Genomic DNA, 27,330 nt, shown 5'->3' with positions numbered 1-27,330 from the left:
AGCCAATCGCGAGCCAGCTTCAAGTTCCGCTGGTTCATTGGTGGTTAAGGTCATCTGTCATAAGTACTAAGAGGATTGTCCTGGTATTTAAATCCGGGGACCCTGCTGGAACACCAAAGAGGGGGATGTCTCTACGATGTGGGGTAGTCGTCCGCAGCGTGAGGCCCCAGGTGAGCGGCGGGATTTCAGGGCGCGGGCGCGGGAGTGGGGGACTCCGTTCTCTTTAGCGCGCCCATTACTAAGGCCAACAATTTCTGATCATTTCCTTCCCGTCACTGATTGTTCTAATCTTTTTTTTTTTTTTAATGGAAGCAACAAATTGCTCTATTCTCAGGGTCGTCGGGATAGACATAATAGGTGCTGCTTTTTAAAAATCTATCCCATATAATTTTGATTTCAGAGAGGAAAGGAGAGGGAGAGTGGGAGAGGCGCAGCAATGAGAGAGGATCATGGATTGGCTGCCTCCTGCACCACCCCCCTATCCACCCTTAGGGATCCAGCCCAAAGCCCTACTGGTGCCCTAACCGGGAATGGGCCCGCCCAACCGCTGAGCAATGCCCGTCGGGTTCTAATCTCTTTTCATGTGGTATCATTTAATGCTCCCAGTACCCCTGGGTGGTACAGTCTTTGGTACTGGTTTCTTTGTAAGTTCTGTGGCCTACGCCGAGAGCTTTTCTCTCTGTTTATCACTGATTTGAACCCTGCACTTTTTGGAGCAATTATAGGAGCACTGCATTGAGCACCCCTTATTATTTAGTACTAGAGGCCCAGGGCGCCAGATTCTTGCGCGGGGAACTGGGGGGGGGGGGGGGGGGAGAAAGAGGGGAGAGACTGGTCCCTCAGCCGGGATTGCGAGGGGTGCACGATTGGGACCCGGAAGGGAAGGTTGGCCAGCTGGGGAGTGACCGCTGGAGGGAGGGCCCAGGGTTTGGCCGGCTGGACCTCAGCAGCAGGCTATCCTGCAAGTTGGAGCATCTGGCCCCTGATGATGAGTGCACGTCATAGAGAGCGGTTGAGCGGCCTTATTAGCATATGCTTTGATTGAATGTATGACTGGACACTTAGCTTATTAGCCATTTTTCATATAGGATGTACAATAGTTGACACCACTCTGAACACTGAGCACACAAACCTGTGCCGTAGGCTTTCGCAGAGACAAGGACGAGAGTTGTAGCAATCGTGTAGCACCATTACCAGACGCTCTTCTGAAATTGTTTAAGATCCTTTTGCATTAGGTGTACTGGCTATTGACTTTTGTGGTGTTTGGGTTATCTTGTCACGTTTGTGTGCACATCTAGAGGCTAGTGGTTTCTTATGGTCAACAAATGTACAGTTGGCCCTTGAACAACAAGGGTCTGAACTGCATAAGCCCACTAATACGGGGATTTTTTTTTTCCCCTTCTGTCTGAATTTACCAGTCCTGGTGGGAAGGTAGGATTGTATACATTGATCCAATTCATTTAATGAAGGGGACTTGAACATCCTCATATTTTGGTATCTGCAGGCTGGTGAGAGAGGGGGTATTAAATAAATAGTAAGTAAATGATTCCAAACCCCACTAAATAAATGTTATGATGAACTCCTTAGGTATTTGGAAAATATTTATGCAATCCAGTCAGAGCAGTAAGTTCCTTGCCAGATAAAAAAAAGGAATTTTTACAAAATGGACCAGACCTTCAAGATTTTGTGTCTGGTGATCTGGCAGACAAGAGCACCTGGGAACAATATAAAGGAAACTTAAAGCGCCAGAAAGGAGAAAGGTAACTGAAATTTTGAGATCATTTTAATGTCCCATTCCTTCATCTTGCATTGTTTTAAGATATAACCAAACCTTAGAGTATATTTTTAACCAGACTTGTTAAATTTAGCTTAAAATTATTAAAAGGAAGTGATAACAGACATAGAATAGGTAAGTACTGTAGGTGAAATTGTTGAAATACTTTTTTCTGTGCTCTTTGGTAATTTTCCTTCACCCTTTCTAGGGATGAACCATTCTACACCTCCATCTCCTTTTTTCTATTCCTCATCAAATTACTTCAGAAAGTGAAAGTTATTACCTTACTACTAATCTATTAGACCTTGTTAAATTTTTCATTGTAATTGGGTGTTTATGATCTAACTTGTGCTTCTCGAAGTCTATGTACATATGACCTATGGATATCTTGACTTAATTTAAATTTAAAAGAATGGTGAGGGAATTTCATGCAGAGGACAAATTTTTTTTGGGGGGGGCATTTAAAACAATAAATATACAGATTATTACATTTCAAATTTCAGATTTTTCTCATTTAATAATCAACATAAAAATCAAAAATATAAAGTAGAGCAGAAAGTCCTCCTTAATCTGAAAAAATACAGAATTTTTTCATTAGGAAATGAGATGTTCAAAACTTCCTCATTCTTTTTTTTATTAGAATGGTATTATTCTGTGCCTTTGCAAATGATAGAGATGAGCATAGTGTCCTGTTAGACACAAATATCAGTGTTTCCTAAAGTATTTGAGCAAGCCTAAATTTGAATCCCTGTTCTTTCTTCTATGGCAAAAAATTATAAGTTAATTCAGAATAATGGGGGTGGGGGGCCGCTTAACCAGGAATTAATAGATCAACGAATGATTATTAGATGAATTAATAGATCAAAGCTGTATGATTATTTGGGGATATGTTTGTTAATGGATAGTTTTCATTTTCCTCAGGTTAAGACTACCTCCATGGCTAAAGACAAAGATTCCCATGGGGAAAAATTATAATAAACTGAAAAATACTTTGCGAAATTTAAATCTCCATACAGTAAGTTATCATATTTCTCTTACCCATTTTCTACATGTGTAACTTAAAACTTATATAGCAATAACAGTAAGGAAAGTGTTTAGGATACATTACTATTAATAATGGAAATAAATTTAAAAATTATTTTCCCTACAAAAGAAACAAAAAGTAATAGAAGCCCTAGCTGGTTTGGTTCAATGGATAGAATGTTGACCTGCTGATCAAAGGGTACAGGGTTCGATTTCAGTTAAGGGTATGTACCTCAGTTGCAGGCTCCTCCCCAGCACAGGCCCTGATCACGCTCATGCAGGAGGCAACCAATCGATGCGTTTCTCTCACATCAATATTTCTCTTTGTCTTTCCCTCTCTCTTTCATTCTCCCTAAAAATCAATGGAAAAATATTCTCCGGTGAGGATTAATCAAAATTTTTTTAAAAGTTATTGAATTTCTTAGCTTCTCATTTAATAGTGGGGGGGGGGGGGGGGAGATTTTCCTGAGTCTTAGGAAATGAGGGTTTGTTTGTTTTATATTACAAGTTAAGAACATGCTTGTAGGAAAGAGTATAAAGATAAATGTGAAACATCGTATACATAATCCCAAATGTTAATTATATCACTTTAACTGTTCAATATATCACTTTAACTGTTCCATTTCTTTGCACATATAAAATGTATACATTCATATAGTTTTTAACTTAATAAAGATACAGTTTGGCAACTAACAGCATTTTAAGTAGTGAATTTCTTCATAAATATGTTGTAAAGATGTACAGGTAAAATGCCTGGTCACTCATTTGTTCAGTTGGTAAATACTTTCAACCTGGTTGTATTCGGTTCCCTTTTACTCCCAGGTGTGTGAGGAAGCTCGATGCCCCAATATTGGAGAGTGTTGGGGAGGTGGAGAATATGCTTCTGCTACAGCCACAATCATGGTAAGACCAGTATCAAACTCTAGAGCTTTAGTCTAGAAATTGGAAGGAAAGGTTTTAGGTCTTTCTCCTAAAAATATGCATTATGTGCCTCTGATTAGATTTTTCATTTCACATGAAGTTTTGCGAAATGCATGGGGGGGGGGGGAGGAACCCTGACAAAATAAACTGACAAAATTCCCTTCTCTGAATAAGTCTGTTGTTGACTTTTCCATCTGTCTGACAGTTAATCATGTGCTGTCTTGAGCTATATCTTCTATTAAGTTTTGGAAATGTTACTTAATGGTTGCTGAACTTCTTTTTCTCTCTAAACAACAAGAATTTATTTTTCTCATAGGCTTTTGGTTGGCTGGGGTTCCACTGATCTTGACTGAGCTAAGCTAAATTCCAGGAAGTAGGTTGGGTTCAGGTCTCCTCTACAGAGCTTTATTTACCTTAGACCAGCAGCTCTTTGGGATATTCTTACAGAGAATGAAGGGAGTACAAGAGGGGAAGCCAATCAACTAGGTGCATTTGAGCTTTCTGCTTGGTCATGCCTGCTATCATTTTATTGGACAAATTAAGTCACATAGCCAAGACAAACATCAGTTGGGATAGACACATAAATTCCTCATCCAGTGTGTGTGTGGAGCGGGGTGGGGAGACTGCAAGTTACATGGCAAATGGTGAAATGTATAACCTTAATATGGTTGCTTGCCGAAACCAGTTTGGCTCGGCAGTAGACCGTCGGTCTGCAGACTGAAAGGTCCCAGGTTCGATTCCAGTCAAGGGCATGTACATTGGTTGTGGGCACATCCCCGGTAGGGGTGTGCAAGAGGCAGCTGGTCGACGTTTTTAGCTCTCTCTCTCTCTCTCCCTTCCTCTCTGTAAAAAAATCAATAAAATATATTTAAAATATATAAATATATGGTTGCCTAAGAATTGGGATTAACAGTGCAGTCTACCATATTTACCCAGAGGGGTATGGACATAGAGCTATTGAGGTTAACCTGTATTATGTGACACTGAGAATTCATATTTGTCTGGGAAGTTCTGATAAACCATTGAATTGTACCAGCAGGAGGCTATTTACTTGAAGTGGGGATTCTTATGAGATAGAGCAGTGGTCGGCAAACTCATTAGTCAACAGAGCCAAATATCAACAGTACAACGAATGAAATTTCTTTTGAGAGCCAAATTTTTTAAACTTAAACTTCTTCTAATGCCACTTCTTCAAAATAGACTCGCCAGGCCGTGGTATTTTGTGGAAGAGCCACACTCAAGGAGCCAAAGAGCTGCATGTGGCTGTAGAGCCGCAGTTTGCTAACCAGGAGATAGAGCTCCTTATTATAATGCAGAGCCAACCAGGAGCTTATCAAAGTTATACTAATTCAGTTCTTGAAGGAGTAATTCTGAATATTCCATGATGGGGATCTCTGACTTCACCCCTTACCAGATCCCCTTTCCCACTGTTGACTCATAACTGATTCTTTTTTAAAAAATATATATATTTTATTGATTTTTCACATAGAGGAAGAGAGAGATAGAGAATTAGAAACATCGATGAGAGGGAGTCATCGATCAGCTGCCTCTTGCACACCCCCCACTGGGGATGTACCCGCAACCAAGGTACATGGCCTTGACTGGAATCGAACCCCGGACCTTTCAGTCCACAGGCCGACTCTCTATCCTCTGAGCCAAACCAGTTCCGGCACATAACTGATTCTTGGGGGGAGTTTATGGTTTGAGTAAAACTCTGAGACATTGGGCCTAAGCATCATTGCTGTGAGTCCCCTCTGAGAGAGTTCAAGGGGGAGAGGAGCTTTCTCCCCTAAACTACAAACCCTACGGAACATCTGCAATGGCTGTGCTTGCAGCGGGCAGGCATGGTAGTGACCTGTGGCAGCAGAAGCATTGCCCTGGGGAAAGTGAGACCCACAGAAAGCAGATTACTAACTTTTTATGTGTTTCCTGTTTCATCTCTTTAACAAGAAGGAGCTGTGCCGTCTATTTAATTTCCATAGACCTGCATACTGATGTTCATTAAATATTTCTTTTAAATCATTTTACTAATATTAAGTAGATACAAAAGAATCTTTATAACTTACATGTAAGAATATCAATATAGCAAATAACCCCATACCTCCAGTTTGAGTAGAACGTCAGCATCATCTTTGAATCCTCCTGTGCATTCTTTGCTGATCCCATCCCCTTTCTTTTTCCTTTAGCACCATTCTTAGTCCTGAGTTTATCATTTCCTTTTTTTTCCTAGTTTTACCACATTATATTTGTGTCCCTTAACTATATTGCTTAGCTTTGAATGGTTCAAATTTCTTATAAGCAGAATAAAATTGTATTCATTCTTTGTAACTTTATCCTCTCAACATTGTATTCTTGAGGGTCATCTATCTACTTGATTGAAATTGTAACATCTCTGTTTTAGTTGATGGGTGACACATGTACAAGAGGATGCAGATTTTGTTCTGTTAAGACTGCAAGAAAGCCACCACCACTAGATGCCAATGAGCCCTACAATACTGCAAAGGCAATAGCAGAGTGGGGCCTGGATTATGTTGTCCTGACATCTGTGGATCGAGATGGTTAGTGTCGTTACTACCTCTTCCAGAAATTGGCTCTTACTAATTTGTGGCATCACCTTGAGCAGTGGGCTCTCTTGTTTCTAGATTTGCCTGATGGAGGAGCTGAGCACTTTGCAAAGACTGTATCATACTTAAAGGAAAGGTACTTGTTTAATTTAAGGACTTTTTTTTTTGTCTCATATAAATTCAGTATGGTCTTTACTTCAAAGCAATAGCTATTAACTCTTTTTTTTTTTTTTCTTTTTGGTGGGGGATGGGGGATGTTATAAATCCCTCTGATAATCTGCTGGAAATTATCTGCCAGAAAAAAGTATATGTGAATATATATATATATAGATGCCTATTTGCAGAAATTTTAGGGATTCGAGGACATGAACTCATCCATGAACCTTTGCATAGAGCCTTGCTTAGTATTTGGTGCTAGTCTAAATTTCCTTTGAGTAATTTTAAAAGAAGTATACAGCTGCAGTCTTCCTAGCACTGATTTTGAATAAATCATCATCTAGAAGGAATAAGGATAAGATAAGCTCCCGCATTATAAAAACATGTAAGTCTTGATATAGAGTTTATCTGTATTTATATGTCCTTGAAATTTTACCCATAATCCACATTTTTTTCCCGACTTTAACCTTGTCCATTTAAAAAGATTTAGAAAGGGAGTTATGTCTATTTCCTATAGCTCAGTGCTAGTCTAACACCTACATACTTAGTAAATGTTTCTTCAATAATTCCTGTAATATTTTCTATTTAATATATTTTATAATTCATTAAAAAATGTTTGTTTGCAGCCTATTAAATTGATTTCACAAACTACTAATGGGTTTCAACTTGCAGTTAACAAACAGTGAGTTATAGGATGTGTTCTTTTAATACCATTTATATTGATGGGAGGGTATATTTTTTTACATCTGTTCTCTTAGGAAACAGCTCCAGAAATTTCGCAGTTGGGTTTGTGGAAAAATTTGTCAGCTGTCCCGGTCATTTCTTCTGCTGTCAGAGAAAGCAGCTCTATGAGCTAGTTCACAGTTCAGTGCTTGAATACATAGATATAGCTAATATATATAGGAAGATTAATATTTAGCTTACATTTTATTTAAGCAAAGCTCAACTTGACTCTGCAACTCAGAATCGCTTTTAAAGCCCATAGCCCTTGTGAAATATTTGCCTAGAGGGAGAGAGGAAAGTCCTATTTGATGAATTTTAAAATAAATAAAAATTAAAGCAATCAAATAATGTTTACATTCACATAGAAATATCCCAATTTACTTTCTAAAAATTAAAAAACATTTTATATTTAATATCTTAACATTTATATTTTGATCCCTTAAAAATATATTTTTTTACATGCCTTCTTAGTAACGCTTAAATATCTGCACAGTCTCAAAATGTATCCTGATTGTCATTTGCTTACAGGTGTATTTTAACCACTGTGTACATATTATTTGATGTTCTGGATTTATTTTTTTCATTAAACAATTTCAGATATAAACATTTGTATGTTCATGCTTTGGGGGGCAGGGTTCTAAAGATTACTGTGTTGAAAGTGATAAAGAATGTGTGGGGTGATTTCTGTTTTGAGCAGCAGTTATGTCAGTCCTCCTTCCCAGTTTAATGCTTATCTTTTTTTCCTTTAGGAATCCAAAAATTCTTGTGGAATGTCTCACTCCTGATTTCCGAGGAGACCTTAAAGCAATAGAAAAAGTCGCTCTGTCAGGATTAGATGTATATGCACATAATGTAGAAACAGTTCCAGAATTACAGAGGTGATTACACATACAGAGTAATATTGGAATGTTTTCTCACTTTTTCAAAGAACTTTGTAATAGACTTTTATACAGTGAATTTTTTTTTAACAAAAACCACATAAATAAGCCTATGATAGAAAAATTAGATAATATTGCCAACGAAAGAATGTGATCATCACCCATAATATTTCTACCCATAATATCAATTTTCAACATCCAGGTATAAATATCTTATATATTTATGCATTGTATGTTTTGTTATACACACAAAATGAGCAACGTTTTTGCTCTTTTTGATGGTATCTTATTAGAAATGCCAATGAGTTATTTTTTTCAAGGAACAGTGTTAAAAAAAAAATTACACAAGAGCAATTACTTTGAGTGTAATTCTAAAAAGAAACAAAAATTCTATAAAATGTATTTGGCATTAAGATATGCAATAAATGAAGACAAAGAAAAACTGGTATTCAGATGTATTTTAAATCTCTCTTAAAAAGTAGACACTATACTTCTGTACTTTTTCTAAAAATTTTAGTGGCTAGGAATAATTATAGATTGTTATTCCACATTGTGACTATGCTCATATTTCAAAAAAAATTATTTTAACCTTTAACATTCATTTTTATTAATTTTAGTAAAGTTTTGACAATGATTTTGTTAATTTATAGACATTATAATAGAACTTAAAAGAAGTATGATAAAGAATAGCCATCATTTCCAACATTAGGGAGCATAATTTAAATTCAGTGGAGAAATACTTTCCGAAAATAATGACTTTCTGTATTATCAGTTTTGTGGTTATTTTTTAACTCATAAATTGGCTTCCTCTCTTCTCAGTGAAATGGTCTCTGGTTAAAAATGACAACCACAACAACAAATCAATTACCCAAAATAAAGGTTGCTTTTGAATTCAAATGAATGCTGGTTTAACATCAGCAGCTCTAAACATATATATTTTTGTCGATTTCAGAGAAGAAGGGAGAGGAAAATATAAATATTAATGATGAGAGAGAATCATTGATCACTACCTCCTGCACGCCTGCAACTGGGGCATGTGACCTAACCAGGAATTGAACCATGACTTCCTGGTTCTAGTTCATAGGTTGATGCTCAACTACTGAGCCATACCAGCCAGGCAACCATCAGCAATTTCTATCCATTGGGCCTTGTCCCAATTTAAACCATGTGGTTTGGCCCCCGTTTTAGTCTGGCACACAGCCTGTTCCAACCCTGCCCTATCTCCTCATACCACGGCAGTGGGTGCCAATTTCCCTGTTTTCACTTAAGAAACATTATCCTTTCCAGTGAAAATTCCAGAAGCCTGCATTTTTTTTTTTAAAACTAGGAGATGTCAATGTTGTATACTTACCAGCAGAGGGCAGCCTAGTCTTTTGAAAAATGATAAAAGTTTCAGCCCTGAAATGTGGGTTTAAGTTAAACAGTTTTTTCTTTGTTCAGTATGGAGATTTTCTTCCACTCTTTTTTCCTTTTTTTTCTTTACGTCCCCTTATAATCACTTACTCTCAGCTTCAGAATTCTAGCTTCTCCTCAAGTACTTCATAAATTGAATTACTTTTATTTTAGTTTTCTCTGCCCCAGACTTGAAAGGCCTTAAAAGTCGACAGCAAGGGCGCCCGGCAAAGCCTTATTTTCTATCCTAAAGTAATAGTTAGGCTTTGGTGCACAAATTTTACCGCTGAACCATATAATGTAATGTAATGTCCAGAATGTACTTTCCTGGTCTTTCATATTGCTTACATAACTATGTGCTCAGTTGAGCTTGTGGTTATTGTTGCTGACAACAGCCCTGCTGTTTTCAAGGAAAGTTCGTGATCCCAGGGCCAATTTCGAGCAGTCTCTGCGGGTCCTGAAGCATGCCAAGGAGGTCCAGCCTGATGTCATTTCTAAAACGTCCATCATGTTGGGTTTAGGCGAGGACGATGAGCAAGTATATGCAACAATGAAAGGTAAAGGAATTGAAAATTAAAACTCTTTATCATTTCATTTGAATAACAGCAGGAACCCAACTTTTAAAAAATATATATTTTATTATTTTTTTACAGAGAGGAAGGGAGAGGGATAGAGAGTTAGAAACACCGATGAGAGATCAGCTGCCTCCTGCACACTCCCTAATGGGGATGTGCCCGCAACCAAGGTACATGCCCTTGATGGGAATTTAACCTGGGACCCTTGAGTCTGCAGGCGGATGCTCTATCCATTGAGCCAAACCAGGTAGGGCAGGAACCCCACTTTTTTTTTATTTTTTTTTTATTTTTTTTATTGATTTCAAAGAGGAAGGGAGAGAGGGATAGAAGCATCAATGATGAGAGAGAATCATTGATGGGCTGCCTCCAGCATGCCTTCTGCTGGGGATGGAGCCCACAACCTGAGCACATGCACTGACTGGGAATTGAGCTGTGACCTTCTGCTTCATGGGCCGATGCACTAACACTGAGCCACACTAGCTGAACAGGATCCCCACTTTGAAGGCCCCGTTATGATTCCCTCCATAATCATAGTGAAAGTTCCAGTAAGAATTAAGTACAGTATATGCTTATAAACAGTAATGTAAAAAGGGAAGGGTATATGTTTCCTTAGAATTTTGTGGAATGATATGCAAGAAGGTCAAGATATGAAATTTGCATCCCATTTTATTTTCTGCCCTTGTATCAAGTGAAAACATGATTGTGTCCACTTTTCTTGTTCAGTCGGACAATTTTGAAAGCTATCCAGGTACCAGGTGCTTTGGCCAGCACTGACAGTTCAAAGATGAGTAAGATGAATCCGGGCCTTTGAGAAAGACCTTACTGGCAACATTGTCACATAACATGATATATTTTGGACTTTTCTAACCTTAGTCCCATAAGCTCATTTGCTTTGTGATTCTTAGGCTTTTTAAATTTTTAAATATAACAGCTTTTATTTTATCTTAAAGTCGGCCTTCTTGTAGCTATTTATTATTTCAAAGAGTAATGAGTTCAAATAGTAATTGAAAGCTTCTCTTTATCACAGTTCATAAAGTTTTACTAGAAAGATTCTGAAGTCAGAGATCAAATCACATCTTCAGTGCATACCTTGTACAATTACCTAAAGCCTTATATTATCCTAATAAAGAGGGAATATACTCATTGACCTCACAAATATGGTGGCACTCACCGTCAATAAGGTGGGAATATGCCAGTTGACTGCTATACCCTCAAGATGGCAGCACCCACAGCCACAAGATTGGGGTGCCTAGGGCTGGCCCGAGGTGCAGGCAAGCCTCGGATGGCGGCTGCACGGTTGCCCAGGGCTTCCCAAGGCTAAGAAAACCAGGGCCAACTGAGGCTTGCACTGCTGGCAGTGGCAGCAGCAGAGGTGTGATGTGGGTGTCACCTTCCCCTGATCTCCAGGTCACCTGCCCCTGAGGGCTCCTGGGCTGTGAGAGGGAGCAGGCTGGGCTGAGGGACGCTCCCCCTACTGTGCATGAGTTTTCATGCACCAGGCCTCTAGAAAACATGTCTGGTCTACAATGTGGGTGTTTTTGGGTCTTTGATATACAGTTCTTTTCATCTTTTCTGCCTAACAGATTCTTACTCTAGATACTTTCCAACCCTATTTTAACATTTATTCCATATTCCTGGAGTCATTCATCCTTAGATCGGCCCCACATGATTGTTTTAATCATTCTTGTTTTCAGTCTTGTTTTACCATATCTCCCGACACATAAATACCTTTGAATGAATGGATACAGTCTTATTTTCCAACATCAGTATTGTAGGCCAGGATAAAGTTCACACTGTTCTATAGTAAAATTACTTTCTGGAAAATTATGCTTAAATGTACAATTTTAGCTTCATAGAATCATCTGCTATATAATGTATTTTTTTTCCTCTCCAGCACTTCGTGAGGCAGATGTGGACTGTTTGACGTTAGGACAGTATATGCAGCCAACAAAGCGCCACCTCAAGGTACAGCTACGATGAATTGCCAAATGTTGGTAATTTTAATTAAATCTTTATTTTCCACAGGTAAAATTATAAAACTGCTGGCTTTTCTTTAAAATATATATATATATTTTTTTTCTTACTGATTTCAGAAAGAAAGGGAGAGAGAGAGAGAAAGAAACATCAGTGATGACATAGAATTGTTTACTGGCTGCCTCCTACATGCCCCAAACTGGGGATCAAGCCCACAGGCCAGGCATGTGCCCTGACGGGGAATCAAACCATGACTCCTGGTTCATAGATCAACACTCAACCACTGAGCCACGCCACTGCTGGCTTTTTAATAATATGTTCCATGTATATTTTCCAGTTCCAGTTCTGGCACTTATTTCCTGCCCTCAAAATTATGTGACTTAAGCAAGCCAACAAAAAACTATATTTAAAAGTTGGGAAATTATATTCATTCCCAATGGTGATCTTGTGGTTTGTTTCAGAGTTATATGAAGAGCCAGAGACAAAGTGGTCTTCCTATTTTTATATTGGACACTTAGTCGTTAATTCAAGAAACTTTTCTTGAGTAGTGACCATATGCCAAAAACAATGCTAAGCAGAAGATACAAAATGAATAATACACAGCGTAGTCCTCAAGAATTATATAGGAGTAACTAATTCTTGATTATATTTGTTAGTCCATAAAGGAGTGATGCAGATATATAATCTTTATAAACAATATCATTTTCTTTGTCTATCCTTTGGAATAGCTAATATGATACAAAATTGATGTTCCCCTCCTTTCTAATTCCCTCTAATTATGTTCTGATAGAGTGGCCAGCAAGGTAACTAGTAGACAGGTAGTCAGTAAGAAGGTAAAAGAAGAAACCTGGGTGCGCCTGGATAAATTATGAAGTTAAAAACCACCTTAAGAGATTTTAAATGGCAAAACCAATGGACACAGACAGTAGGGGGATGATTGACAGCTGGGAGGTGGGAGTGGCTGGGGAGAGGTCAAGGGGGGGAAAGGAAACATATGTAATACTTTAAACAATGAAGAATTAAAACAAAAATAAAGAGATTGAAAACGGCAGCAGAGTAAGAGGAAGCTACACTTACATTCTATCAGGACCAAACTGGAAATACAACTAAAATACAGAAAAATCAACCTGAAAGCTCAACTAAAGACTGGCTGGAGAGAACTCTGATAACCAAGGATGGAAAGCAGAGATAGCATAGAGACTGGTAGAAAGTATGGAGACGCAAAAGGGCTGACCGGGCTCCCACAAACAGCAGATGAAGGTCCAGAGGGATATCTCAGCTGCAGGGGATTCCCACTGAGAATTCCAGGGTCTACCCCCATGCTAAGAGTGGTCTTTCTTCACAAACCTTTGCTACCTAGGCAGTTTTTTTCTGGGGGAAAGGCAGTTGTCCCACCATGTTGGAAGACCTCTCCCCCAACCCTATGATCAATAGCCTGAGGCTAATCAAGACTGATTGTCAGTTGGATTGCAGGCAGAGGAGGAGCTCTGGAGGCTCTGAATCTTTGCTTGATTCTTCAGGCCCAGGGGCTAGAAAAAGCAGACCCTAGTGCACATCTTGGTCCTTTCTGAAGGCACCCAGCCCAAGCAGAGTGAGCTGTGGGTTACTGATTGATCTAAATAGGATACTCAGGGCCAGATAGAAAAGGCATTTGACATCATTCTGCACTAGAGTCATAGCTTATCTATCTAATACATAGACACAAATCCAAAAAGGCAGCCAAAAAACAAGCCCAAATGAAAGAATAAGAGAATTCGCCAGAAGAAGATAATAGAGATAAGAAATTTATCAGATATAGAGTTCAGAATAATGATAGCAAAGATGCTCAACAGCATGGGAGAAGATACAGTAACTAAGAAAAAAGACCAGTCAGAAATACAGAATGATATAGTAATGATTAAAAAAAAAAAAAAAAAACACAAGAGGAAACGCTACTTTCAGAGAGGGCAGGAACTTTCCTTCCCACTCCCCAGCAGCAGTGTTAAGAAAAGATACAGCAACCAGTATCCTCAGTATCCTCAGCACATTTGCCATTATCTCCTCCCAAATGGGCCATCTTGCTTTAAAAGTCCTGAAAGGATAAAGCACAAATACCCAAATTCATCCCTAAACTAAATATACGGGAGAGACAGCTTGTTTCTGCCCAACTCCTGGGAATGTGCAACTGCTCTCCTCTAAGAACCTTCTGCATTATAGATTCAGCTCTAAAGAATGTAGCAGAGTCAGTTTTGTCTCTAAGAACCAAAAGCAAGTCTTCAGAACAGTTCTCCCTCTATTTCTACAAAATAATTTCAGATTTCCTACCAAACTACCCAAAAGAGACTTCCCCAAATTTTATAAGCATTTGAATGTAATGGAAAGAGCACTGGTCTAAGACAGTTTCTGATTTCTAATATACCTCCACTATTTACAAACATGTTGCTGAAATTCTTTAAGTCCTCTAAAATGAGAATAATACTCAACCTATTTCAGTGGACTAATTGTGAAATAATATGAGAAAATACAGTAAACATACTTTTAAAACTATGAAACGTTATATAAATGTTTAATATTACTAAAAAAATAAAATAAAAATAAAAATAAAAAAAATATAAATATAAATAAATAAAAAACACACATTGAAAGGACTACACAGCACATTAAGGGAAACCGAGGATCAGACCAGTGAGTTAGATGACAGGCAGAAAAAAAATCACTCAATCCAAGAAACAAAAAGAAAAAAAACAAGAGGAACACTTAAGGGAGCTATGGGACAACATGAAACATAACAGTATTCACATAATATGAGTGCCAGAAGAGAAGAAAGTGAGCAAGGGATAGAGAGTGTGTTTAAAGAAATAATGGCAGAAAACTTCCCTAACTTGGTGAAGGAAAATGTCATACAAGTTCAGAAGGCACAGAATCCCAAGCAAGAAGAACCTAGACAAGTCCACACCCTGATACATGGGTCATTCACAAAGATAGATAACATGTTAGGACACAAAACAAGTCTACAAGTTCAAGAAGATTGAAATATTAAGCTCTAAGTGGTGATGAGGATGTGGAGAAAACGGAACTCCAGTACACGCTAGTGGGAATGCAAACTGGTGCAGCCATTATGGAAAACAGTATGGAGATTCTTCAAAAAATTAAATATAGAACTGCCATTTGACCCATTGATCCCACTTCCAGAAATATATCCTAAGAAAACTAAAATACCAATCAAAAAGAATGTATGCACTCCTATGTTCAGCATAATTTTTAAAAAATTTTAAAAATTTTATTGACTTTTTACAGAGAGATAGGGAGAGGGACAGAGAGTTAGAAACATCGATGAGAGAGAGAAACATTGATCAGCTGCCTCCTGCACACCCCCTATTGGGATGTGCCCGCAACCAAGGTACATGCCCTTGACCGGAATAAACCTGGGACCCCTCAGTCTGCAGGCCAACGCTGTATTCACTGAGCTAAACTGGTTAGGGCTGTTCAGCATAATTTACAATAACTAAGATCTGGAAATAGCCCAAGTACCCATCAGTAGATGAGTGGATAAAAAAAATCTGTGGTGCATTTATACCATGAAATACTATGCAGCAGTAAAAAAGAAGAATCTCTTACCCTTTGAGACATCATGGAGTGTCCTGGAGAGTATCATGCTAATAATAAGTAAAATAAGTCAGTCAGAGAAAGACAAATCATATGATCTCACTCATATGTGGACTCTAGGTAACAAAATAAACTGATGAATGAGTGGATCCAGAGACATGAAAGCATGGAATAGAGTACAGATTCTCAGAGGGAAGGCAGTGGTGAGGGGAAGGGGTTAAGTGGGAGTTAATCAACCAAGGACCTAGTATCCATATCTGCATGGTGCATGGACACAGACAATGGGGTGGTGAGGGCCTGGGGCAAGGAGCAGGGGATGGGCTAGAGGGGATCAGTGGGGAGAAAAGGGGGACATATGTAATACTTTCAACAATAAAGAATTATTATTATTTTTTTTTAATCTTTTGCCTAACCCAAGGTTGCAATGTTTTTCTCCTACGTCTTCTAGCAAATTTAAAGATTTGTGTTTTACATTTGCATAAAACTTTATAGAATGTATAAGAACTCTCAAAACTCAGTAATAAGAAAATAAACAAGTCAATTAAGACATAATAAAAAAATCTGGCCGAAGCTGGTTTGGCTCAGTGGTAGAGCGTCGGTCTGCGGACTGGGGGGTCCTGGGTTCGATTCCAGTCAAGGGCATGTACACTGGTTTCGGGCACATCCCCGGTGGGGGGTGTGCGGGAGGCAGCTGGTCGATGTTTCTCTCTCATCGACATTTCTAGCTCTCTGTCTCTCTCCTTTCCTCTCTGTAAAAAACCAATAAAATATATTTTTTTAAAAAAATCTGAACAGATACTTCATTAAAGAGAAATAGATAGCATATAAGTATATGAAAAGATACCTATACATCATTAGTCCATCAGTGAAATACAAATTGAAATTAAAATGGAGTATCATTGCACATTTGTTAGAATGGCTAAAAGTAAAGCGTGTCAGTATCAGGTGTTTGTGAGGATGTAGAGCAGGGGTGAGGAACATCCAGCCCTCGGGCTATATAAGACACATGGAATCATTTTTGTTGGGCCCTGCCAAGGCATCAAGGGTGAGTTCATTAAATGACCAAATATAGTAATCTAATTTTTAAGTTGATAATTTGTATGGCCCTTGAATGATACTATAAATATCCAAATGGCCCTTGGCAGAAAAAGGTTCCCCACCCCTGATGTAAGGAACTAGAACACATATACTGTTGTTGGGAGTGTAAAATGGTACAACCAAGTTAGAGAACAGTTCGTCAGTTTCTCAAAAGATTAAACATACACATGGCATATGATGTAGCCATTCCACTTCTAGGTGTTTTTATCTAAGATAAAAGAAAGCATATGTCCACACAAAGGCTTGAACACCAATAATTATAGCAGCTTTATTTGTAGATACCCCAAACTGGAAACATCATCAATATCCACCCACAGATGAGCAAATTATAATATACTAGAGGCCCAGTGCACGAAATTCGTGCACCAGGAGTGGAGGTGTGTCCCTCAGCCCTCCTACACCCTCTCCAATCTGGGACCCCTCAAGAGATGTCCAACTACCTGTTTAGGCCCAATCCCACCGGTGAGATTGGATCTAAGCAGGCAGCGGACATCCCTCTCACAATCCAGGACGTTTGGCTCCCAACCGCTCTCCTGCCTGCCTGCCTGCCTGATTGCCCCTCACTGCTTCTGCCTGCCAGCCTGATCACCTGCAACCACTCCCCTGTCAGCCTGATTGATGCCTAACTGCTCCCCTGCTGGTCTAATTGCCCCTAACTGCCCTCCCCTGCAGGCCTGGTCCCCACAACTGCCTTCCTCAGCGACTCAGGACACCAAGCCTTCCAGCCCATCTTCCGCTCTGCTCTGGGGCGATCCAGGATGCCAGCCTTCTCCCAAGCACTCTCCTGCTCAGCTTTCCCATCAGGCTTGGCGTCCTGATCGCTGGGGCAATCAAGGATGCCAAGCCTTCCCACCCATCTCCCTCTCTGCTCTTCTGTCAGGCACCACTGGCGGTACCACCATTTTGGCCCATCAATTTGCATATTCCCTCCTTATTGGCTGTGGGTGTGACCATTTTTATTGCAAAGTGATGGTTAATTTGCATGTTACTCTTATTAGATAGGATGCTGACTATGGACTATTACTCAGCAAGAAAAAGGATGGAACTATTGCCACAAACACCAACATGGATGAATCTCAAAATAATTACACTAAAGCCAGACAAGAAGGAATACCTACTATGTGATTCCATTTACATAAAACTCTAGAAAATACAAACTAATTTATAGTGACAAAGCACTAAATGGGGAGGGGTGGGAAGGATTGAGAAAACTTTTAAAGGTGACAGATATGTCCATTATTTTGATTGAGCTGATGGTGTTTCACAGGTGTATACATATGTCAGAACTTAACTTTAACATGTGTAGTCTATTTCCAGTTATACTTCAATAAAGCTGCTAGAAAGCCCCAATATTTTCAGATTCATAAGAAACAAAATTTTGTAGCTATGTATGGTGACAGATGTTAACTAGACTTACTGTGGTGATCATTTTGTAATATATATGAATATCAAATCATTATATTATGCATCTGGAACTAATATAATATTTTATGTCAATTATACTTTAGTTATGGGAAAGAATGAGACAGATAAATACTGCCTTATTGACAGGCGACTGTACTTTGATTTCTTACTTCAAAGTGCCTGTGGCATAGTGGAAAGAGTACATTTTCCATCAGGAAATCTTGCTTGTTCAAGTTCCACCTCTGTCACAAACTTAGTGACCTCCCAGTCTTCAGTGTCCCATCTCTAAAATGTCCCTGCTTATTTTATATAGTTACTGAGATGAGTGAGATCAGGCTTTATAATGTTAGGTGTCATGCAAACGTATTGTATTTAATGTTATTTACCACAATCACTACTTCACTGATACACCAGACCTACCCTACTGGTGTAAATTAGCACAAATACTGATTATTTTCAACTTATAAAGTCTCTCAATGGCAATGAGCATTTTTTAAGACATGCTCTTTTTTTTTTCTTTTTTTTTTTTAAGATATATATATATATATTATTGATTTTGTACAGAGAGGAAGGGAGAGATAGAGAGTTAGAAACATCGATGAGAGAGAGTCATCGATCAGCTGCCTCTTGCACACCCCCTACTGGGGATATGCCCGCAACCAAGGTACATGCCCTTGACCGGAACAGAACCCGGGACCTTTCAGTCCCCAAGCCGACGCTCTATCCATTGAGCCAAACCGGTTTCGGCAAGACATGCTCTTTTTAATAAACAATTCAATTAGAGAAAATGGAAATAGTGAATAATTTTCTTCTTATGTGGAAAACATCTTTTCTTCCAACTTTACTGAATTTAGAGACTAAACAAGATAAGTATGCTATGCTTTGAAAAGTCTTTGAAAAAGTTTTTACAAATATTAGGTGCTATTACTATACCTATGCTTTATGTCCATGTGGCTAACATAATACTTAGAGGTATAGGGTAATGGTGGTTCAAAGGGCCAAAACACTGGTCCTCAGAATTCCATTAGTCTTAATAGTTATTAAAGCCTACTAAACATAGGAACTGGAAATCGAAAGTTGAATGAGGTGTCTTATATTCGTCATCAAATTAAGTCCTTAAAGCATCTAGATAAAGACAATGAGGCTTGGGAGGGGTTAAAGAGCAACAAGCAAAAACAGAACTAGCATTGCCTAGCAGTTTTGGCTCAGTGGATAGTGTCATCCCTTGGACTCAAGGGTCCGTCCCGGTTTGAATCTGGTCAAGGGCATACACCTTGGTTGGGGTGTGCAGGAGGTAGCTGATGGATGTTTCTCTCTCATTGTTTCGAACTCTCCCTCTCCCTTCCTCTCTAAAATCAATAAGATAAATTTTAAAAATTAAATTAAATTAGAATCTACCTGTAAGTTAAAAAATAAACCAAGCTGATATTTAAATCTAGATTCTCTACACTCAATAATTTGCCCTTTTTACTGTGCTCTCAACATTGCTTATAACCACAGAAGCACTCATTACTAACAAATCATGCTAACTATGTGCTCTACATATATTTATTTGTGTCTATTTTATAATAGTTATATATTTTATATAATACATAATATATAACATATATTATATAATTTATACAGTGTGTCCCAAAAATATGTACACATACTTTAAGATCTGATAGTTCAATTGTAAAAATGTATTTTAAAAAACACTGCCTTTATAATTATTCAATGTGTGTGTGTACATTTTTGGGGATACCTTATTTGTATATACATAAAAATAAATATATTGCAAAATAAAAACTAGAAATTGCCCCGTGTTCTATATTAAAGAAGACAATGCGTACATCTGTGCCATAGATGAGGAAATCACCAGTTAAGGCATGACGTAATATCCGGCACTTATCATCCACTGCTGGGAAAAGTCGAGTCTCACGCTCTTCTTGAGTATCCAAGAGTTCACTTTCTATCTAAAACAAAGAATAGCAGTGGCTCGTAGGGGAGGTTCAATTAAACATTCACACTCGGCAGATGACATAGGCCAGTTTGCTCAGAAAGGCATCAGGCAGGAAGCACGGCTTATGGGCAGGGCAGCATTAGACACCCTTCTAACGGAACAGTCCTCACAGGCTCTGAAGGTGTCCAGTGGCTGATCTCTGGCTTCTCAGAAGCAAAGAGCCAAGAACAGATGTGGAAGATGCCCTGGTTTGGAAGGCCCATATTCCAGGGCCAATATCTCTTGAACAACTCAAGAGGCATAGCTTCAAGGACCTCCCACAAGCAACATGCCTAAATGTATGAGTCAGTGCATTCCAGGAGACCCAGATGTATGGCATTCCCATCAGCTTTTATAGTTCACTTGTGGTTTCTGCATACAGTTAGCAATAGGGTCGTTTTTACCATAAGCAGTATTAAAAGTAGCACAGTTGACAAACTGTTGGGTTTCTTAGGAATAGAGCTAGAAAGCAAATTGAACATCTCCTGCCGAAGGGTCAAGATTTCTGTTACTCCTTTATCCACATCTGGCTTTCCAGCTAGTCTGTACAAGGTTGCTTCCTGACCGAAGTTTTTAATAAGACAGATTCATCGTCATCACTGGGTTAACTGAGCAGGCCTCCGGGACATTAAAATCATACTTACCAAGTGTAACTGGACTTTGCCTTCTAAAAGAGCAGCAGCATAGTCTGAATGAAGGCAAACACTGGCTGCTGTCCCCAGATATTCCACATCTTTCAACTTTTTCACACCTGTAGCAATGACAACAACCAACACATTAAAATAAGAATAAAATTATATAAAGATTTGCAAATAATGTTAACCTTTGCAAGGATATTCTGAACCTAAAATTTTTATTTTAGCCAAGCTAAAGGAAATAGTTGCCATATAAATTTGCCTTCCAGAATTCTGTAATGGTTCCCATGAAACAGAGTAATCGAAGAATAAAATCACATGCAAAACAAATGTTAAACCTTTGTGACAATAAGCTCAGACAGTGTCTTCTGTCTGAGAATAATTCTCAGGCTTACTCTTTTGCTGAGGGTGTCTGACTTCCAGTTAGGGAGGGGACAGGATGGGGAGAGGGAAGAAGGAGGGGAAAAGCAAGGCTCCCTTCAGATGCTAATGATCATTATCAAACAAAATCCGGCAGAAACCAGAATAAGAAGTCATTGTGCAAAGGTAGATACCACTTTGTATTATTTGTTTGATTGTTAGAGAGAGTGGAAGGGAGGGAAAGTCAGAAGAGGGAGACTTTCCGAGCCTGCAACTGAAGCTCGTGCTCTTGACCAGAATCAAACCCTCACAATTTACAATAGTTAAGTTCCCAAGTGCCCATCAGCAGATGAGTGGATAAAAAAGCTGTGGTACATTTATACCATGGGATTCTATGCAGCAGTAAAAAAGAAGAATCTGTTAAAACCTGAGACAGCATGGAGGGTCCTGGAGAATATTATGCTAAATGAAATAAACCAAATAAGAGAAAGATAAGTACCACATGATCTCACTCATATGTGGAATCTAATGAACAAAATAAACAAATGAACAAAATAGATCCAGAGACACAGAAGCGTAGAACAGATTGTGCAATCTCGGAAGGCAGGGGAGGGAAGGGATTAACCAAAGAATTTGTGTGCATCTATGCATAATCTGTGGACACAGACAGTAGGGTGGTGGTGGCTGGGGGCGGTGGCGGGCTAGAAGAGGTCAATGGGGGAGGGAAGAAGGCATAGGTAATATTTCAACAGTAAATAATTTTTTAAAAAAACACCTTGAATGCATGGGTATGAATTTTCTGTTGAATCAAAATGATGTATGGCAACTCAAGAATCAAAATTAATTCTTTAAATCTAGGTTGAGGAATACATTACTCCTGAGAAGTTCAAATACTGGGAAAAAGTGGGGAATGACCTTGGATTTCATTACACGGCAAGTGGCCCTCTGGTGCGCTCCTCATATAAAGCAGGTGAGCAGACTGCACGGGATGGTTCCATGTTTACATCTTAATAGTTGGGCTTGTCTTTGTGGAGAAGAAAAAAGGTTGGGAGGGTTTGGGGGAATTTCTTTAGATTTGTTTCATGAGGGTCATATTGAGGAAAAATTTACTCTCAGTTGTTAGTTAAATGAAGAATCCTTCCCTTCCCTACCTTAATATGTAATAGCTCAGCTACTCTGATGAAAGCAGAAGTAATCAGTTTGTTCTATTCTTGAACTGCATTAGTAGGTTACTCAGAAATGACAAAGTTCCATCAAGTATCTAACATGGTTTTTAGGATAACGTGGTCAATTTGACAATGACACCAGCTGCTTCTCCAAATTTCAAATTTTAGATCAAATTAAACCCTGAAAAGTATTGTTGCCCGCAACATTAATAGCTTTATGTGTGTGTGTGTGTGTGTGTGTGTTTTGGGGGGGGGGGAGGCAATGGTAAGATATGTACACAGATAATAATTCAATAAAAAAATAAAAATTAAAAAAATAGCTTTATGTTTTTCCTCCCAGACGCAACAGAAAAAAATTCATAAGATTATTTTCCCTATAAATACTTTTTGTTTTTACTAACTACATGCAGTTTTTCACCTTTATAATTTCAGCTCTTATTTTGATCTATAGTCTGAGCTGACTAGTGAAAATAAAAGCATTTTCCCAGAGATTAAAAATCATGTGATAACGGCCATCAAAAGGTCTGTGAGAACATATCTGAAAATTGAATTTAATCCAAAAAATCTTTATGGTATTTGCCCTGTGACTTAGATTTAATTAAAATATTTTGAAAAATAAACAGCTAGTTATTTTTTGAATTTTTTTCTGAGCCATGTTACTATTAATGATGTTTTATTTTTATTTCATTTTATTTTTAAAAATATTTTTATCTGCTCTATCCCTTTTTTAAATATATACATTTTTTTTAATTGATTTTTTTTTTTTTACAGAGAGGAAAAGAGAGGGATAGAGAGTTAGAAACATTAACCAGCTGCCTCCTGCACACCTCCTACTGGGGATGTGCCCTCAACCAAGGTACATGCCCTTAACCGGAATCCAGCCTGGGACCTTTCAGTCCACAGACCTATGCTCTATCCACTGAGCCAAACCAGTTTCGGCTCTATCCCTTTTTTTATTTGTTAATCCTCATCCAAGGATATTTTTCCATTGATTTTAGAGAGAATGGAAGAGAGAGGAAAAGATAAAAGAAACATCGATGTGAGAGAAACACATCAGTTGGTTGCCTCCTGCAGGAGCCCTGAACGGGGCAGGCCAGGGAGGAGCCTGCAACCACTGTTGATGCCCTCGAACCCAGACCCTTGGGTCTGCTCTACCCACTAGGCCAGACCGGCTAGGGCTTAATGCTCTTTTAAATGATTGTTTATATTAGGGTCTAAATTATAGATATGCTTAAATGTGGCATGAGTTATATTTATAATAATTATACAAATTATAAGTAATATTTATTGTGTTCCTGTAAAGAAATTTAGTGAAGTAATAATAGCTTATTCTAGTTACAAAACCCAAGACTTTGATTGAATGCATTGACAGGATGTGGGGACTTCAGAAACTAATATTACAAGTAATTTATTCTTCACCCAGTGCTAGCAAGCTTAAACTATATATAACATAGACTGATGAACAAGAACAGACCCAGAGATAAGGAGCCATGGGTCAGACTGTTGGACCTCAGAGCGAGGGTGGGGATAAAAGGGAGAGATCAACCAAAGGACTTATGTGCATACATATGAGCCTAACCAGGGGTCAAGGACAATAGGGGGTTGGGGGCATGAGTGAGGAGGAGTGAGGGATTAGAATGGGGGCGTTGAGGACAAATATGTGATACCTTAACCTGTTAACTGAGCGGGACCTATAAATACGTCAAACGTAAACAATATTAGGAACGGGAGGGACATATGAATACGTCCTGGAAATATATGTTGTGCCCTGAGAGGGATGGTATATATTTTTTGTAATCTTTATAATTGTTTGTAAAATTTGTAATTTTTTAATTCGATGCTTCCATTTTTTTGTTGGTATTTTTTTCTATTTTTTTGTAATTTTGTATTTTTCTTTGTGCTTTATAAATAAATAAATGAAATATATATATATCATTTATTTGAATTAAGTACAAATAAAAATAATAATATGAAATTACGTCCTCCGGGCGTGACGTACTGACACGTCCTAGTGAAAGAGTACGCACCCATTATAGGTTGCATAATTAAAAAGGGAACTCCAGGATAACAGGTTAATCAATAAAGAAATTTAAAAACAAGAAAAAGAGTAGAAGTCCACTTCCAGAGAGGTTACAGTAGAGTACTGTCATGTGAAATGAGTTTTTACTTTGTTGTTTTGGTTTTGTGTACATGTGTCTGTTTTTAAGGAAATTTTCTAACATTTATAAGAAAGTGAATTATGAACATTTTTAATACTTTTTAAATTAGCAGTAAAAAATAAAATTCTGGTTATCCAGACCATGCATTAAGATCTGATAATAATGTCGGTTTCACTCCTATCAGATTTAGATAGAGGTGTGGAGCAGCAAGGATTATTCTCTTCATTATGTGGCTGGCTTATGAGCTTTGGGATTCTTTGTGATTGTATACGGGGCTGGTTGCAATTCTACTCTATATTTAGATGACAAAGAGGCTTGATCAGACTCCTCATAAAATCAGACCTGCAGCTCTGAGTTCTGCCAGTCAACACTGAGCTGTGCTGTCACAGTGACAGACACACCGCAGGGGGTGAGAAGAAGCCATTGTAAAGGAAGAGCTTTTGCTTCCCTAGAGGGGAAGGAGCTAAAAGATTCCATCAGATGAGCCTGCTCAACTGAAACGAGGTCTGTTTTATAAACACCACACCTAGGCTAAACGTGCAGCAGAACTGCTCTCTGAAATGAAGCGTGCCAACAGCAATACCTCTGTCAGTGATGAGCACTGGAGCGTGCACTTAGTGTGCAATAAATGCACTGAAGACCCACAGATACAGCAGGTCATGCTTTATAATACTGAGTTACTAGAAAGGATAATAGTAAATTCTTTCATCCGTATGTGGAATTTAATGAGCACACTGAACTAACAAGCAAAATAGAAGACTCATAGTGAGAGAGCAGTCAGACAGCTTTGGTGGGGGGGCGGGTTGTGGGGGATGGAGGGATTGAACAAAACAGGAAAAAAAACAGGCAACATAGTGATTGCAGGAGAGAGGGAGGTGGGTGGAGGTGAGAGAGGGTAAAGGGGGGGTAAATGGTGATGGAAAAAATATAATAAAGAGAAAAAAACGAATTATAGTAGAGATTGTAGTGTTCATAAATTTTTTTTTTTTTTTTTAAGAATAATGACTAATCATTGTTGGGGAAAGAGCCAAAGATATAGGAGGTATTATTGCCATTGAGAAGAGAGAAATGCCAACAAACACAAAAATCTCCTTTAAAGGGAAGCACTGAAGTGTAATTAATCTATTTTCTTTTTTCCTAAATAGGTGAATTTTTCCTGAAAAATTTAGTGGCTAAAAGAAAAACAAAAGCCCTGTGACACTTAACAAGACATTCAAGATCACAGGAGTGTTTAGAATTGGATTCCATTTGCCAACAGAGGTGGTGGCAGAATGCCTGTGCTTCGCTGGATGAACCCTCATTTTTTGTTTTAAGAAAAATGTCAATAAGCTGTGCATATTTAATTATAGCAACTTATTTGCCTTTCAGCATATCTTTTTTGTCCCAATAGACAGTTGCTTGCTGTGATGTAATCATAAAACATCCTGGTCGGAGTTTACTGATTTTACAGCATAATTTAAAAATATAATACATTGAAAACTTCTAGCAAACCTCAGGCCTCTGTTACTTGTGCATCATCGATGCATTGCGTTTCTGGTAAATAACACGCTGTGATGAAAAAGGCAATATAACTGGAGACTCTGATCAGATTATACATAATTAGATGTGCTCTTCACATAGCAGTATAACATCATTGGAACGATTTAGAAAGGCTTAAGATTTTGCGTGTTGATTTTTGCATTGGTGTGACCATTTTAGTTCGGCAAAATAGTTTTGTATTGATTACTTGTTTAGGGCCTCTGAGAAACTAAGACCGCAGTATTGTCCAAGCCAGAGAAAGGTAATCTAAGGGCAGTTTGTTATCTGTGTGCGCTATCTCTTTTACTCCTCACACTGCTCCGATGAGATGGTTGTATGGATAATAGCAGTGACATAGGAGTGATCTGAGTAAGGAATTTCTTTTCTAAGTATCAGGAACTTTTGACTCTGAATCTCTTTTTCCTCCTACACAAAGGAAGTCTTTATGTGGCAATATTGTAAAATACATAATGTGAATAGCCAGTTCTGTGTAGAATTTTAAAATATGTGAACTAGTACTTTAAAAAAAAATAATGCATAACTTTGAAAATTAGTACATTTTAATTGCACTCACAGGAGTCAAACATACTTTGATTCACTTTCTTTACAGATCCTACTAAACTTTGCTGTGTAAAATTAACTCCATCACTTTAAATGTAAACATCTCTGACAACTATCCTCCCTAAAATCTGTTTTTCACAGGAGTAATAGATTAGACTCTGATGTTTCCTAATTTTGCACAATGGAAGCGAATCGAAATAAGACATTTTATTTTTATTTTATTTTATTTTTAAATATATTTTATTGATTTTGTACAGAGAGGAAGGGAGAGAGATAGTTAGAAACATCGATGAGAGTCATTGATCAGCTGCCTCTTGCACTGGGGATATGCCCACTGGGGATATGCCCACAACCAAGCACATGCCCTTGACTGGAATCGAACCCGGGACCCCTCAGTCCCTAAGCCGACGCTCTATCCATTGAGCCAAACCAGTCCCGGCCGAAATAAGACATTTTAGCAGAAGAATCTTTTTGTCAAATGAAATTTAATGGAATCCAATGTAAAATAATTAAAATGTCATAACTAACCATTATACCATGATAAAATACATGACCTAATGCCTGGGTTTGCTGGCCATTTGGATGTGGTGAACATATGCTGTAAAGGTATACTCCCTTAAACACCTGTAACAGACATACAGGTTTGAATTTTTAAGAGGCCAGGGCAGAGCTTTGACCTTCCTGAATAACAATGCATTAATAAGAAGTATATTTAGCCCTAGCCAGGCTGCCTCAGTGGATCGAACATCGCCCTGAGGACTAAAGGGTCCCAGGTTCGATTCCAGTCAAGGGCATGTACCTTGGTTGCAGGCTTAACCCCTTGCCCTGGTCCGGGCAAGTCCGGGAGTTCACCCATCGATGTGTTTCTCTCACATTGATGTTT

The 27,330-nt window shown here is 38.4% G+C and overlaps 2 protein-coding genes across 4 annotated transcripts in view; one reads left to right on the top strand and one right to left on the bottom strand.

Moving 5' to 3' along the window:
- Nucleotides 1-39: 39 nt before the first annotated feature.
- Nucleotides 40-26,436, top strand: LIAS (lipoic acid synthetase). Of its 3 annotated transcripts, XM_036418388.2 has the most exons (11): nucleotides 40-170; nucleotides 1,588-1,760; nucleotides 2,696-2,789; nucleotides 3,620-3,700; nucleotides 6,120-6,276; nucleotides 6,361-6,418; nucleotides 7,911-8,039; nucleotides 9,843-9,988; nucleotides 11,901-11,971; nucleotides 21,902-22,013; nucleotides 25,514-26,436. In XM_036418388.2, exons 1-11 carry the CDS (start codon nucleotides 126-128, stop codon nucleotides 25,564-25,566), a joined length of 1,119 nt encoding a protein of 372 aa, XP_036274281.1. In that variant the 5' UTR covers nucleotides 40-125; the 3' UTR covers nucleotides 25,567-26,436. The 3 variants fall into 3 exon arrangements, with proteins under 3 accessions (XP_036274281.1, XP_036274288.1, XP_045429308.1); XM_036418395.2 differs by lacking the exon at nucleotides 21,902-22,013; XM_045573352.1 differs by lacking the exons at nucleotides 2,696-2,789; nucleotides 6,120-6,276; nucleotides 6,361-6,418.
- UGDH (UDP-glucose 6-dehydrogenase) overlaps nucleotides 20,055-27,330 on the bottom strand; it is a 46,998-nt gene continuing 39,722 nt past the window's right edge. The window contains exon 12 of the mRNA XM_045573324.1: nucleotides 20,055-20,799. Coding sequence (XP_045429280.1) covers nucleotides 20,794-20,799 — 6 coding nt within the window. The 3' untranslated portion in view covers nucleotides 20,055-20,793. The remainder of the gene's footprint in view (nucleotides 20,800-27,330) is intronic.

The sequence above is a fragment of the Pipistrellus kuhlii genome, unplaced genomic scaffold (genome assembly GCF_014108245.1).
Source record: "Pipistrellus kuhlii isolate mPipKuh1 unplaced genomic scaffold, mPipKuh1.p scaffold_m20_p_1, whole genome shotgun sequence".
Taxonomy (NCBI): domain Eukaryota; kingdom Metazoa; phylum Chordata; class Mammalia; order Chiroptera; family Vespertilionidae; genus Pipistrellus; species Pipistrellus kuhlii.
This window is presented reverse-complemented; position numbering and strand designations above follow the sequence as displayed.

Bases quoted from the DNA above. Each gene is read 5' to 3' on its own strand.
- LIAS (XM_036418388.2), top strand. From the start codon at position 126: ATGTCTCTACGATGTGGGGTAGTCGTCCGCAGCGTGAGGCCCCAG. The intron at 6,419-7,910 runs GTACTTGTTTAA...TTTTTCCTTTAG, and splicing joins GTATCATACTTAAAGGAAAG to GAATCCAAAAATTCTTGTGG. The intron at 22,014-25,513 runs GTGAGCAGACTG...TTTCCTAAATAG, and splicing joins GCGCTCCTCATATAAAGCAG to GTGAATTTTTCCTGAAAAAT.